The sequence below is a fragment of the Physeter macrocephalus genome, chromosome 10 (genome assembly GCF_002837175.3).
Source record: "Physeter macrocephalus isolate SW-GA chromosome 10, ASM283717v5, whole genome shotgun sequence".
NCBI classification, from domain to species: domain Eukaryota; kingdom Metazoa; phylum Chordata; class Mammalia; order Artiodactyla; family Physeteridae; genus Physeter; species Physeter macrocephalus.
The window spans coordinates 14,786,751-14,802,617 of NC_041223.1; the positions used below are offsets into that span (position 1 = coordinate 14,786,751).

Consider the following 15,867-nt stretch of genomic DNA (forward strand, 5'->3'; position numbering starts at 1 on the left):
ATTAGATGGTTATTGATTATCTATTGCTGTGTAACAAATTAGCCCAAATTTAGTGGCTTAACACAACAAACATTTATTATCTCGCAGCACTATGGGCCAGAAATCTGGGACTGACTTAGCTGAGTGTTTCTGACTCAAGGTCTCTCAGAAGGTTATGGTCAAGCTGTTGACCAGCACTACTGTCATCTCAAGATCATCTGAAGGATTCACTTCCAAGCTCACTCACATGGCAGCTGATAGGCCTCGGTACCTGGGCACCTGGGCCATGCAACTGGCTACCTGAGTGCCCCACCACATGACAGCTGGTGTTCCTCAAATGCAATGATGCAAGGGAATTCAAGAAAGTGTATCTAAGACAAAAGCCACAGTGTTTTCATAACCCAATCTCATAAGTGAGATCCCACCACTTCTGACATAGTCCACTCACTGGAAGTGAGTCAATTCATCCAGCCCACAAGGGGAGGGGGATTAAATTACTCCTCTTAAGGAGTACCAAAAACGTGTGGGTCTGATAACCTCCAAGGATGATATTGTGGCATTACTGTTGACTTTTAGATGTGATAATGGTATTGTGATTATGTACGGTAATGTCCTTATTCTTAGAATATATATGCTGCTGTAGTCAGAAACAATACATACGATGTCTAAACCTATTTTGTGTGTGTGTGTGTTTGTGTGTGTGTGTGTATATAAAGTAATAAAGCAAATAGAGCAAAATGCTAACAACTGTTGCATTTAGGTGGGTAATAAATGGATGTTCATTGTATTCCTGCCTATACATGTTTGAAATATTTTGTAAGAAAAATTTGGAGAAAAATAACTGAGTTATTTGCATTGTGTCCCCTCAAAATTCATATGCTGAAGCCCCAGCATCCAACGTGATGGTGTCTGGAGATGGGACCATTGAGAGGTAATTACATTTAGATGAGGTCACTAAATGTAATTACCTCCCAGCCTCCAGAACTACAGGAAATAAATGTCTGTTTTTTAAGCCACCCAGTGTATGGCATTTTATTATAATAGCCGAAGTAGACTAAGACAAGGTACTCAAATGATTGAAGTGACTTGATAACAGTGATAAAATTTTTACTCATTTCACAAAGTTAATGTGACAGAAGAAGAAATCCAGTGGTAAGAAGGGCTTTTGATACAGAGAACTGGGGGAAATAGAAATCATTATCATTACTGTGGATCACTCTCATATTCCAACTTCCCATCTCACCTCAGCTTGGCAGTGAGATCACTGTAGACCTGGAAGACCTAAGAGATGATCCCACAAAGATGGCTCCTTCTACTGCATCCTGCAGGCTCCAGAACCCCCGTCACAGCCTGTGGGACACCACTGAAACTTCACCCTTCATGGAGCCTCTCTTTTTCAGCATTAGTCATCCCTTAATTTTAAACTCCATCTCCTTTACTCTTCCACTTTCTCCTACGTATTTTACTAACTGATTGCACTAGCTCACTTTTGCTTTTGGAAATTCATTGTTATTATTAATCCCATAATTAGTTTCCTTGACACAAAATTTTAAAAATATAATTAAAGGATTATATAGCGTTAAAAAAATACAGTATTAATTCCCATGCTCAAACAGGCTCCAGCTAATTTAAATAAAAGGTAAAGCAATTCATTGGATAAATAAAAGTTTGGAATTAAGAGTCACTTCCGGGGCTTCCCTGGTGGCGCAGTGGTTGAGAGTCCGCCTGCCGATGCAGGGGACACGGGTTCGTGCCCTGGTCCGGGAAGATCCCACATGCCGCGGAGCGGCTGGGCCCGTGAGCCATGGCCGCTGAGCCTGCGCGTCCGGAGCCTGTGCTCCGCAACGGGAGAGGCCACAACAGTGAGACACCCGCGTACCAAAAAAAAAAAAAAAAAGAGTCACTTCCCTTTGGCAATGTCTCTCAAAATTACAAACCCCATATCCTTTGACCAAACAAGTCTACTTCTAGGATTTTTTTTTTTTTTTTTGTATACTTCTAGGATTTTTGTCTTGCTGATATAGTCTCACATATGAGAACTGATAGATTATTCATAGCAGCCTTGTGTATAATAGTGTGTAGTGTCTTACCAATTTTTTTAAAAGTAAATAGAAAGAAAAACATAGAGGTGCAGAGTATGTTGCCATTTGTGTTAAAAATAAATTAAAAGAATAAACATATGCATATATATATGTAGAATATTTCTAGAAAAGTATATAAGATGTTGTTAACAGGTTGCCTCTGGAGAGACCAACTGGGTGGCTGGGGGGAAGGGATTGGGGGATAACTTCTCATCACATTCCCCTGTGTCCATTTAGAATTTTGTATCTTGTGACTGCATTACCTATTCGTTCAAAAATTAATTTAAAAATTTTGTAATCCTTACAGCTTAACCAAATAAGACGTACTAGCTACAAACTTTTTACTTTCAAGTGTTTTGTATTTCTTTTTTTCTAATCAGAAAAAAACTGTATCCAATGGCCAGATCAGGTCACTGACTCCCATGGGGCCCCAGACCTCCTGTTGAGAGGAGCCTTTGAAATTAAAGTCAATAACACTAGTGTGCTCGTCCACATCTGGCTTTCAATTTCTGCTTCATAAACATGATCACAGATGCACACACACACGCTCCACATACTGTACCTGGTTCAGCTTGTCTCTCTCTTCAACGCAGGAGGCAGCTTTTTTCTGCTCTCTGTTTACTTCTGAAGCCAGCCTCATGATTGTTTCTCTGCTAGCTTTTGCCTCCATCTCATGGACATTTTTAGTCTCTTCAAGAGTAACAATTTGTCCTTTCACCAATGCATTTTCCTTGCACAGCTCTCCAAGCTGAAGAGAAAGCAATTACAGCTGTCCCGTAAAAATTAATAATTTCATACCACTCTAAGCAATTCTGATCCATAAACCCCAATGATTGCATTATCACATGAATACAGGAAAAGAGCTATCCCTCCATCCACTCAAAAGATAACTTTTTCAAAGGCAGCCTCTAAATGCTCTTGTTATGTGCAGACCAGTGGTCAAACGAAAATTAATCAACAGGTAGCTACAAGGCAACAATGATGAGAGTTCAGCCAAAAACTTCCAGACAGAACAAGCATCAACAAGCCCCTGGCTGCTAAATACTCAAGGGCCGGTGATGTTCCTACAGTTACAGCAGGCAAGGAAGCAAGGGTGTTCTATTCAGCCCACATCCACTGGCACCAACTGCCTGCAAGGCGTTACCTGGCACGGGGTGGGGACATACAGAGAAGAAAGCAGTACTCTCTTTTTTGAAAAGAAAATCCTTCTTATTAATATAAGCATAGAAAAATCCTGAATAACATGCTCAAACAATGTATTCGAGTGGTTAGCTGAGAGAATAAGACTTGTATGACTTATAAGGAGGGAAAATAAAACCAACCAGGCTCCTTGGCCCCAGGGAAACAGCCACACAGACAGCTCAAGGATGCCTGTAGAAAGACCCGAAACTCCTCATGACAGGGTCAGCATTTGTGTTAGGACAATCAGGGGAAGTGACATATCTTTTAGCCTCAGCAATTTGCCAACATGGTGCCCTGCTCCTGACTCAGTGCTGTTCCCTCTCTCTTGAACACTTTTCCTCATATCTGTATGCTTCCTCTCCAACATCCTTTCAAAGTCCCCATCTCAGAGGGGCACTCCTCAGCCAGTCTACCTAAAGTAGCATCCCATGCCTCTAACCTGCTTCACTCTCTTTCCCCATATCCTGATTTGTTTTTCTTCTTTGCACTTTTCATTACATGGGATAATACTGGATATGTGTTTATTTCCTCAGCATCTTTAACCACAACAATGGAAGCTCTAGGAGGGCACAGACTCAGTGTTGTCTCATTCACTGCTGTATCCCAGCACCCAGAACAGCGTCTAGCATACTGTAATCACTCACTAAATGTATGGGAAATGGATGAATGAATGTCAAATAAGGAATCCCTTCTTTTCTACTGTTTCCTTAGAGTGTGTGTGTACATGTGGTTATAAGGGCGATAAAAGTAAGGGAATGGCTTTGAAATTGCAGTGGTTTTGTTCACCTTCTCAGGGGAACACCTAGTGAGTGTTCAAGACAGTAGCCTTTTTGCTCTTGGCCAGCGAGATTTTTGGTTGTTTTTTTTTTAAGACAGGGACCTCCTCAGGTGATTGGGATATGCTAAAACTCTAGGGTCCCAGTATCTGTTTAAAAATATAGGTTATATTATCATTCAAGTATCGTGAGGCCAACAGATCAGGAGACACTGAAACTGTGTTACTCACAGTTTCTGAGAGGAAGGGGCACACCATGCCATGCAGGGCCACCCAGGGAGCACCTGGGCTGGTCAGGAGACAGAGAGAGCCAGGGGAAAACATGTTTTCCACAGGAAGGAACGGGTGAGGCAGGGTAAGCAAGCTTAGAATTGCCTAGTTTGAGTAATTTCAGTGGGTTCTGGAGTGTAGGAGCCATCTCTAGTTGTCTGGCACCTGACCCTGGGGTGATTAGTTGGATAGTGGCCAGAGTATAAAAGCCTGACTGATAGAAGAAGTGGCTGGGGTATGGGCTCTGTATTGGTTGGTTTGCATATGAAAGCTGTGCACCCAGGAGAGTCATTTACTAGGAACTGGCTAATCCTGGGACCCAGTCTTTCCTGGGCCAACAAGGCCCCAGATGTCAAAGCATTCGAAGTACAGAATACAAAAAGGCAAGATTAATACAGTATTAACACCCAGATGAGCACCTGGAGATTGTCTCTGATGAGGGAAAGGGTGCCTGAAAGAAGAAGCTTCTTAATTTCCTTTTCTTTTCCCCACCACTTGGCTTTAAAGATAACCCCCCAAACTACAATGTGAAGTGGACTTTTATTGCCAGGCTCCTGGTCACATTTTAGCAACAGGGAAGAGGAGGAGGAGCTGAATCCAGCACCTTGAGGGTATCAGACAGACCCCAGGCCTGATCAACCAAAACCCATGAGTGAGGTGGAACTTCCTGAAGCAAAATGTTATCATTTCGCAGCTTTCACAGAGTTCATGTGGCACGCTTACTAATAACCCACTGAGGGGAGGCCTTTAAGAATGGCTGCATCGGGCTTCCCTGGTGGCGCAGTGGTTGAGAATCTGCCTGCCAATGCAGGGGACACGGGTTCGATCCCTGGTCTGGGAAGATCCCACATGCCACGGAGCAACTAGGGCCATGAGCCACAACTACTGAGCCTGTGTGTCTGGAGCCCGTGCTCCGCAACAAGAGAGGCCGCGATAGTGAGAGGCCCGCGCACCGCGATGAAGAGTGGCCTCTGCTTGCCGCAACTAGAGAAAGCCCTCGCACAGAAACGAAGACCCGACACAGCCAAAAAAAAAATAATTAATTAATTAATTTTTTAAAAAAATATGGGAGTCCTCGTATTTTAAAAATAAAAAAAAAAAAGAATGGCTGCATCCCCAGTGGTCACTGCAGTGCTGTTTACAATAGCCAAGACACGGAAGCAACCTAAATGTCCATCAGCAGATGAATGGATAAAGAAGATGTGGTATATATACACAATGGAATATTACTCAGCCATAGAAAAGAATGAAATAATGCCATTTGCAGCAACATGGATGGACTCAGAGATTATGATACTAAGTGATGTAAGCCAGACAGAGAAAGAAAAATATCATATGCTATCGCTTATATGTGGAATCTAAAAAAAAAAAATATCCAAATGAACTTATGTACAAAATAGAAATAGATCCACAGACATAGAGAACAAATTTATGGTAACCAAAGGGGGAGGGGGGAGCGATAACTTAGGAGTTTGAGGCTAACATATACACACTACTATATATAAAATAGATAACCAACAAGAACCTACTTTACAGCACAGGGAACTATACTCAATAATTTATAATAACTTATAAGGGAAAAGAATCTGAAAAAGAATATATATATATAATACATATATATATTACTGAATCATATGTATATGAATCACTTTGCTGTACACCTGAAACTAACACAACATTGTAAATCAACTATACTTCCATTTAAATACATAAATAATATGTTTTAAAAAAAAGAATGGCTGCATGGAAGTCTATCAGGAAGCAAGGATATGAAAGGTCTATAAATGAGCAAAGATATGGTGTCCATTCAAATAGCTTCAGGCTCTCTAATGAATCACTACAGTCCAAGTAGTGATATAATTAATTTCCATCTCAATGGCAACCTACCATTAAAGTAGGATTTTTATTTATTTGGCTTTAGTGTAAAATTTAAAAGTACTTTAGAGATAATCTTAACCTTATGCTCAAAAAGTATCCCAAAAATGACACACAGCTGGTTTTGGTTTTGGTTGTGTGTGTGTTTGTGTTTCTATCTGTAACTAAACCAAACAAACAAAAATCTTCCTAAAACAAATCATTAAAATGAATGATTAGTTGTATTTGACAACCTAAATACATTTTAGACAAAACAATCAATCCCTTCTGGAGAATAATTAATCTCAAATAATGCTAGAAAGGATCTTGGAATTGAGGCTCAGAGAGGTGATATGGTTTTTCCCAGGTCACACAGCCAATTAATACTGTACTAGGGCTCCTGTCCTGTTCTCCTGCACCCCCAGACTCAACCACAGCTCTTCCTTTAAGGCACACTTCAGAATGACCACTAAATGTATAGTCTTTTTAATCTTCATACAAATACCTTTAGAATTAAATCTTCATCTGATGCCTTTTCATTCTTCTTCCCTGGGTCTAAGCAGTCATGAAGTTGAGCCAGAAATTCCTCATGTTTCCTGCATTTCTGTGAGACTTGATCCTTATTCTCCTCGTTTTCCTTTAAACATTTTCTGTCGGGCAAATAACAAGTCAAGTTTTAACACCAAAGAAGATAACATTCATCAAAGTTCAGAACTCAAGCTCTCTGTCGGGAAATAACCAATAATCATTTCAACACAACACGTTTCCCAGACACAGAGCACGATATCGCCTTGCAAGCCCAGTTAAAGACGGAGAAAAGTGGAAACAACTCTGGGGCACGTACACTTTGCAGAAATGCAGGGAGATCTTTACAGCATCCTAGCAAGGGAGACAGATTATCTGCCTCCTGTTCCTGACATTTTAGGATCTGCAGAAGTGGAAGGTGGTTCTCTAGATCACACATGGATCCACTCAGCCATGAGTCTCTGTTGTGGCTTCATGGGGAAGAAAGAGAGTGATGCTACATTGGGTCTAGAGACCATGCTTTGGTCACTACACAATGATCCATAAGGGTTACTTAGAGCTTTCCCTGGCTCATGGCCAAGCATAACTATAATAAAAAATACATCATTAAAGATGTTAAAAAAAATACATCAGAAGCAGGGGATGTGCCCACCCCTGGACAAGAGAGGTGTTCAATCATCAGCAAAGATCACTATTAGTTTTTGCACATCCAGAATTTTTAAAGAGTATTGGAATGGGCCAGTCAAGGAAAAGCAGTCAATTTATGCTCTGCTGTGAATATTTTATTTCAAATCTCAGATAGGTCTGCTAAAATAGCATAGTCTATTTCTAATTCTTTAAATGTTAAAAACTAAGAGATCATAAAAAGCAGACATATTTTAAAGGCAAATTAGGATCATTTCAATAATTTGGCATCATTTTTTAGTACCCTAGATAATAAACATGATTATTGCTTTCCCTTTTTACCATCTTGAGTGTTTACTGCAATTCTTTCACGCTGTTCAAAGATTAACAAAGCATGTTAATTGCATATACTCAAAAGCACATCATATTTCTATTTAGAAAAAATGTATAACAATAAAAGACCAACATCAATATATCTCTAAGTTCTTATTTTCAGCATATGAAAGGTAATATTTATTCAGTCTCTCTCACTCATTTAAGTCATAGTTAATGCTATGGCTCTGATTTATTTATGTATATGATTCTATACATTTACTCTAAGATTTCAGTCTTACTTCTCTGTTCCAGGAGTTTCTAAATTATTTCCACTTCTATTTGCATTTCACTTTGACCCAACAAAGTCCCAGGCATCTATCATAAAGGCATAATCACATAAATGTGAAAATATGAATGCACATGGGTACTCACTGCATCTTGGTTTATAATAATTTTTTGAGTGTAACTAACCTAAGTGCCTAAAGGAAAGAGCAAAAAGAACTGGTTAAGTAAATTATGATATTAACAGGCAATGGAATATCACTGGCCATTAAAAATGATACAATGAACGACTTTTTAAGTATTTACAACAAATTATTCAGGAAAAATAGTTCACTACATGATGCCATTTATGTACAACTGTCTGAAGATCTGTTCAACAAAATGTTAACTATAGCATTTCTGGAATCGTAAGGTTGTGAGTAATTTTAACTTGGGGGGCCCTTTATTATATCTTTAAAAACTTTCTTATAATGAATATATATCATTTTATTACTCATTTGTTTAATAAATATTTATTGGGCACTAACTATGCTACTTACTATGCTTAAAGGTGCTAAAGGGCTTCCCTGGTGGCACAGTGGTTGAGAGTCCGCCTGCCGATGCAGGGGAACCGGGTTCGCGCCCCGGTCTGGGAGGATCCCACATGCCACGGAGCGGCTGGGCCCGTGAGCCATGGCCGCTGAGCCTGCGCGTCCGGAGCCTGTGCTCCCCAACGGGAGAGGCCACAACGGTGACAGGCCCGCGTACCGCAAAAAAAAAAAAAAAAAAGGTGCTAAGGATACAGTAGTAAACAAAACAGATAAACATCCCTCATGGGGCTTACATTCTAGTTGGGAAGATGGACAATAATCAAAAAATAAATGTATGTAAAATGTATAGTATATTATAAAAGGGCTGGAGACAAAAACAATTAAGCAGGAAAAGGAGTAAGAAACATATGGGAGGAGTGGGGTGAAATTTTAGATGTAGTCGCTAAGATCAGGTTAGTGGCAATGGGAAGTTGTCAAAATTTAGATTTATTTGGACGGCAGAGATAGATGATGAGATTTACTGAAGGATCAAGGAAAGAGAAACAAGGATGATCCAAGATTTTGGCCCTGATCAACTAGAAGAATGGAATTATCATTAAACGAGATTAGGAAAAGCACAGGAGGATTTTGTGGAAACACCAGGAGGTATTCTGGACATGTTCCGTTTTAGATGCCTGTTAGATATCCGCATGGAGATGCCCAGTAAGTCAGAAGATATGTGGGTCTTGAGCGCTGGGAAGAGGTCCAGGCTAGATCTAGAAACTACATGCTCCTGGGGGGTCACGAGCATGTAGATCATACTTTAAGTCATGAGACTGGATGAGAGTGAATTTAGATAGATAGGAGAAGAGAGTCAAGGACTGAGCCCTGGGGCACTCCAGTACTTGGAAGTCAAGGAGATGAGGAGGACAAAAGCAAGAGACTATGACAGAGCAGCTAGAAAGGAAAGATCAAAAGCAGGCACGCGCAGTGTCCTGGACGCTAAAACAAGAAAGTGGTTCAGAGAGAAAAGCCAACTGTTGGTTCATGTACTGGAAGATCAAGTAAGATAGGACTGATCATTGAATTTGCAATGCACGGTCACTGGTCACCTTAATGAGTGGCTTCAGTGGAGTAGATCTGAGAAAGGAGAGAAACTGGTACAGTGAGTACATATAAACATGTTCCAGGAGTTTGGCAGTACATGGAAGGAGAGAAAGAGGACAGGAGCTAGAAGCATTGGGTTTTTGTTTTTATCTTTATAAGATGAAATAAGTAAAACAATTATCAAGTATTTTATTAGTAAAGTGATTTAAGTTATTATACACAGAATTTTTAAAGTGTATCTTAAGAACAGGTAGCTCCCAATTTTATCTCAATAATCACCTTTTGTCAGAACTAAGGGTAGAAAACCTAGATTTCCTGAGTTCTCTGCATAAACTGGCAATAAACCCTAATGAGGAGTGTTCAGGGTGGTCTGGGGTGTTCTGGGTTTCCGGGGTATTTTAATAACTAACTTCTGAATAAACCTTTCCCCCTGTGCACTATTTCACCACCTCCACTTAAACCTCTACTTAGAGGAAATCTTCCAAATTGTATATATCTAAGAATTTGCAACCCTAATCAATAGGGCATAAACATGCTTAGGACAACTCCATGTTTGTTAAGATTCTCGGTGACATTTAGAAATGAGCTTAGAAAAAAATTTTCAAGACTCCAAAGATACGTGGGGTCAATGATTTTTTTTTTTTTTAAAAATGCAGGGGACACGGGTTCAAGCCCTAGTCCGGGAAGACTCCACATGCTGCAAAGCAACTAAGCCCATGAACCACAACTACTGAGCCTGAACTCTAGAGCCCGTGAGCCACAACTACTGAGGCTGCGTGCCACAACTACTGAAGCCCGTGCGCCTAGAGCCCGTGCTCCGCAACAAGAGAAGCCACTGCGATGAGAAGCCCGCGCACTGCAACAAAGAGCAGCCCCCGCTCACCGCAACTAGAGAAAGCCTGCGTGCAGCAGCGAAGACCCAACGCAGCCAAAAATAAATTAATAAATTTATTTTTTTAAGTTAAAAAAAAAAGTTAGTATTTTAACACTAGCTCCACTGAGAAGTATATTGAAATGTCCTCACTGCAATTTCTCGTCCAGTTCTACAACTTTCTTCTTTAACTCCTGGTTCTCCTTGATTGCAGACTGAGCTGTGATTTTAGTTCTAATTTTAGAAGTGGAGAGTGCCGCTGATCCTTCTTCTAGCTCCTGAACTCTGTCTCTCAAAGAGGTGAGGAGAGACGATTTTCTGGCATTGTTTTCTCCGTAGTTCTCCATTTCAACTTTCAACTCTTGACAGGAAACTTCTTTGGAAAGCATCTTGGATCGCAGTTCTCGAAGCTAACATGGAAAAGAAGTAAAAAGAGGGAAAAGATGTCAATGGTATAAGTTGGAAGTACCCTGAAAAAACCCCAAAATCATAATTTAAAATTTCAATCTTTTATTCATGACTTCCTCCGACTTCACTTTTTTTTTCTTCATATTTGTTTCCATATTACCAGCTGGGAAATTATGCCTAAATAGTGGACTTCATAGTCTGTCTTTTTCAAAAAACAATTGAGCAATGTCTTGTGGTAATTGAGTCTCACTCAAGAGACATGTGTGGTGTATTTTGCAAAAAGCAATAAAATATTTTGCAATGAGAATTCATTTTCTAAATCTGTATTACTGCTATTGCTGCTCATGATGAAACAAGGAAGCTGCAAGGTAAGCTATTTGGAATTTCATGGCCATAGCTGTTTCCCAAGTCAATACAGACTATGTGATATATCACAGCATTTCTCCCCCTGGCCTTCTGGACCCTTATTGTGGGTGATAAAGAAAAATAATACTCGGATTTCTGGAAAAAATATAGGAGAAAAGGAAAATCATTATAGGATTTATACAAAGGAAACGTTTTAACTTTTATGAATTCTGTGGCATCAAAATGCTGAACACAGGGGCTTCCTTGGTGGCGCAGTGGTTGAGAGTCCGCCTGCCGATGCAGGGCACGCGGGTTCGTGCCCCGGTCCGGGAAGATCCCACGTGCCGCGGAGCGGCTGGGCCCGTGAGTCATGGCCGCTGAGCCTGCGCGTCCGGAGCCTGTGCTCCGCAACGGGAGAGGCCACAGCAGTGAGAGGCCCGCGTACCGCAAAAAAAAAAATTGCTGAACACAGTATGTGCCTTATTAAGCTACCAGATCCACCCCCATTAGAAAACTTTATGAATGCATCTGTTTTTTTGGAACTGTAAGTATGCATGCATACATTTATTCACACACACACACACACACACACACACACACACACACACAATCAACTCATCTTTCAGTGGGATCCTGGCAGCCTAGTGAGACTGCTAAGACTGCTAGTTACCTCACAGGCAAGCCTAGGATTCCTTGGGGCCATCAGGCTATAAGCACAGTGAGTCTAGAGAGAATCTCCCAGAAACTCCACAATAGACCTGATCCAGCCCAGAGGGTAAATGGATCCCAATCATCTTCCTAGAATTTCCCCCAGACAATCAGAACCACAAGAAAGGGATTCAGATTTCCATCCCCAGGGCTTCAGATTGCAAGCAATCCACGTTAGAGGCAGCTACTCCCAGGGATGCTTACAGCCATCCAAAGCCCACACAGCCCAAACCCGAAGTCCCCAGGTGTCCCCAGGTGCTCTCGAGGATGTAGAGCTCCCCTGAGATCCAGAATCCAGCCCACGTCACCCTGCTTTGCAGCAAGGCAAATGCACAGCCTTTCAGGAGTTCTCCACAGCTAGAGGGTAGGGGCACAATAAGAGAATAAGCATAAACTTTGCCAAAGAGTTTAAAGCTGTTTCCCTTTGTCCTATTTCTAATCACCTCTATACTCTGCTCGCTCCATAAGAAGCTAACAAGGCCATTTGTGAGTTATGAAGACGCAGACTCTCACCTCAGACTGAGCAGATTCAAATTTGACCAGAGTTGCTGCACGTTCACCCCGGGCAGCCTCGGCCACATTCCGATAGTGGTTTAACGGCTCCCGGGTAACTGCGACTTCCAAGAGATGATCATAAGTTTCCTGATAGGGTTTCCCAAAAGACAAAATATACAAAAGAGAGTTAAACAATCTTTTCCATGCAGCTGTGCAAAGCAAGATTAAGTACAGAAGCATTCTTTGTAGTCCAAATATGTTGGAAAGGCTGCCCAGAGATGTGTTTGGTTCAGATTATTTCATTCTCCTTCTCAAAATTCTAAGGGAAGCAGGAGGCGGCCCAGGAACGAATGATAGGCTCCCCCAGGACAGTAGTGGAGTTTGACATTTAAGAGTTGGTATGTCCCCTTGGGGGACTTCCCTGGTGGTCCAGTGGGTAAGACTCCACGCTCCCAACGTAGGGGGCCGGGGTTCAATCCCTGGTCAGGGAACTAGATCCTGCATGCTACAACAAAGATCCCGCATGCCACAATAAAGACCCGGCACAGCCAAAAATAAATTAATTAATTAAATTAAATATTTAAAAAAAAAAAAAAAGATTTGGCCTTTGACACTTTACAGAGTTTCCTTCCGCCCAACTCCAATGTTGTTTGACCTCTGACCAGAACAGATAGCAACAACAAAGAACCACCAAAGAACCACCAGAAGAGATGGTTAACAGGAGGCAGTTTTTATTGTTCTTCTGTTTCTAGACTACAAAGATTATCAACTCATCTCTGGTCTGTTGAACAACTGTTGCATGTGTTTATCAAAGAGACCCTGTGATTTAAGTATAGAAGTCTGTCTCCTTCATAATTATCCACTATGCCATTATTCTCAATCTCATAGCCTATCTTGGGTTTTTGTTTTTGTTTTTTTACTTACTTATTTTTGGCTGCGTTGGGTCTTCGTTGCTGCACGCCGGCTTTCTCTAGTTGTGGTGAGCGGGGGCTACTCTTGGTTGCAGTGAGTGGGCTTCTCATTGCAGTAGCTTCTCTTATTGCAGAGCACAGGCTTCAGTAGTTGTGGCTCATGGGCTCTAGAGCTCAGGCTCAGTAGTTGTGGCGCACGGGCTTAGTTGCTCCGTGGCACGTGGATCTTCCCAGACCAGGGCTCGAACCCGTGTCCCCTGCATTGGCAGGCAGACTCTTAACCACTGCGCCACCAGGAAAGCCCTATCTTGGGGTTTTGAAGGTTACTCAGATGAATGCCTGAGGCCAGAGATAGCGGTCATGCCTGGAGTCCTTCTCCATCCAGAAGGGAACAGCTCTCAGCTCCACTGATGGCTGCCAATGCAGAAATATGGATCCCAGCATGGCCTCATTACTCTAATTTTTCAAGACAAGTCCTATATTTGGGCTGTTTGAAGTAAAAATTCCCAGTTTTTGCCTGGGTAACTAATTTAAATGTAAAAAAATAAAAACACCATATGATCCCAATAAACACATCTGCAGAGCAGATTTGATGGGTTTGGGCTGTGGGTCAGTATGTAACCTCTGGTTCTGTTTCTGTCCTATTCATGCCATAATACCTGCTTTCTGAAAGAATTATTCCAGAGTTTGGACAGATACCCACCTCTATGAAGTTTCCAGGGCCTGGGGTCTTTGTGAAAGACATACGAGAAAGCCATTTATTTTTGAAGGAATATGAAAGAGGTCACATAAAGGAGGGTTTCCCTGGAATATCTAGTGTCCTCGAGGGAAACACCCATAAAACCTGTCTATGACTCTGCCAGGCTACTGAGCTACCAAAGACTACTGTTTGGAAACACTCATGAATGCAAAAGTCATCTTAAAGCCCTGAACTTCACAACAAGCGTTGTCACGACTAGTGTGTTTCAATCCACAAAATGCTAAACAAAACCTTCAGGCACTTAGTAACAGCCAGTGTTTGTCAATTACAACATATGCAAGAAGATGGTAGGCCTGTACTCCTGGGGAGAAAGCATAGAACAGTTAACTGCATCTGTTAAGAGAACCACATCCTGTTCAGCCTCACTCAGCATTCCGAAGGAACTTTTCCACCCTAACCACTCCAGCAATATTTTCCAAAATAAGCCGTGTGAGGACCTAGGTCACCTACAAGAGGTTTGAGCTACAGCATGCATGGACCATTTTCTAAAATTCCTTAGGGAAATAAATTTCTTAATGGCTATGATTATTTATTTCATTGACTAACATTTTTTAGGACATGACATTGTCATACTATAATTTTATATCTTTCTTATAAAAAAATATTGTGTCCGTTGGATATAATATTAAGAGCCCCTGAGACAGTTCAGAAGTGGGCCTTTATTTGAGGAGGTTACAGTGTAATGCAGGACACCACCAAAAGCATTAGCATCTTCACGTGCTCGTGGGCGAAAGAAACCACATATTAAGATATTTATGACCTTTGACACTGGAGCAGGGCCTACATGAGGAGGACTCTTGATTACTGAGTTTAGAAGACAGTTGCTAGGGTCTAAATCACCTTGCAAAGTCCAGGAGACTCGAGATTATTCATCAGCAAATGTTTAGGAAAAGCCTGTTCTGGGTCAGGCACTGAGCTTACAGTCTTATAAGAAAAAGAGCATTTATCAAACAACCACACTGGTGATTGTGTAATTACAAACTGAAATAAATTCAAGCAAAGAAAGAAACAGACAACAAAGGAAAGTGACTTAAAATTAGGGAGGTGGAAGGAAAGATTTCCCTAAAGAAGTGATGATTAAATAGAAATTAAATAGGCAAGAGGTACTGACACAGGAGCAACCCACATCTTTCAAATAGCCAAAAGTCTGAGCAAAGGTCCTGTGGCAGGAGTATGCCCTGTGCGATCAAGGATCAGAGAGAAGGCAGTGAGGCTGAGGGGTCAGAGCAGGTGAAGAATACTGGCAGCAGGGCTCGAAAGACAGCCCTGAGCCCATTGATATATTTCAGTACCTGATAGGGCTTCTTTTTTAAAATATTCCTCCTTGGCTATTCTTATGTGTTCATTTTACCATATGAAATTTAGAATCAGCTCATCAAATTCCAAAAAATCCTGTTGGTCTTTTTATTGGGAGCATGTTAACTTTATAAATAAACTTAAAGAGAATTAACATCTCTTAAATGTTGAGTTTTCCAAATAAAATCATCCTTTTTCCATTTGTTCAGGAATTCTCATATGTCATATATGTAGCTGTGATGGTTAATTTTATGTGACAACTTGACTGGGCCACAGGGTGTCCAGATATTTGGTTTAAACATTATTCTGGTTGTGTCTGTGAGGATTTTCTGGATGAGATTAACATTTGAATCAGTAGACTGAATAAAGCAGATTGCCCTCCCCAATGTGGGTGGGCCTCATCCAATCCACTGAAGGCCTGTATAGAACAAAAAGCCTGAGTAAGGAAGAATCTGTTCTTTCTGCACGTTTTTGAGCTGGGACATCAATCTTCCCCTGCCTTTGGATTCAGACTCAGACTGGAATTTATACCTTCAGCTCTCCTGGGCCTCCAGCTGGCCTATTGCAGAT

The 15,867-nt window shown here is 41.3% G+C and overlaps 1 protein-coding gene across 1 annotated transcript in view; it reads right to left on the minus strand.

The window, feature by feature from the left end:
- Positions 1 to 12,465, minus strand: part of CCDC170 (coiled-coil domain containing 170) — a 56,875-nt gene extending 44,410 nt beyond the window's left edge. The window contains 4 exon segments of the mRNA XM_028494826.1: positions 2,623 to 2,808; positions 6,647 to 6,791; positions 10,528 to 10,784; positions 12,349 to 12,465. Coding sequence (XP_028350627.1) covers positions 2,623 to 2,808; positions 6,647 to 6,791; positions 10,528 to 10,763 — 567 coding nt within the window. The 5' untranslated portion in view covers positions 10,764 to 10,784; positions 12,349 to 12,465.
- Positions 12,466 to 15,867: the final 3,402 nt, after the last annotated feature.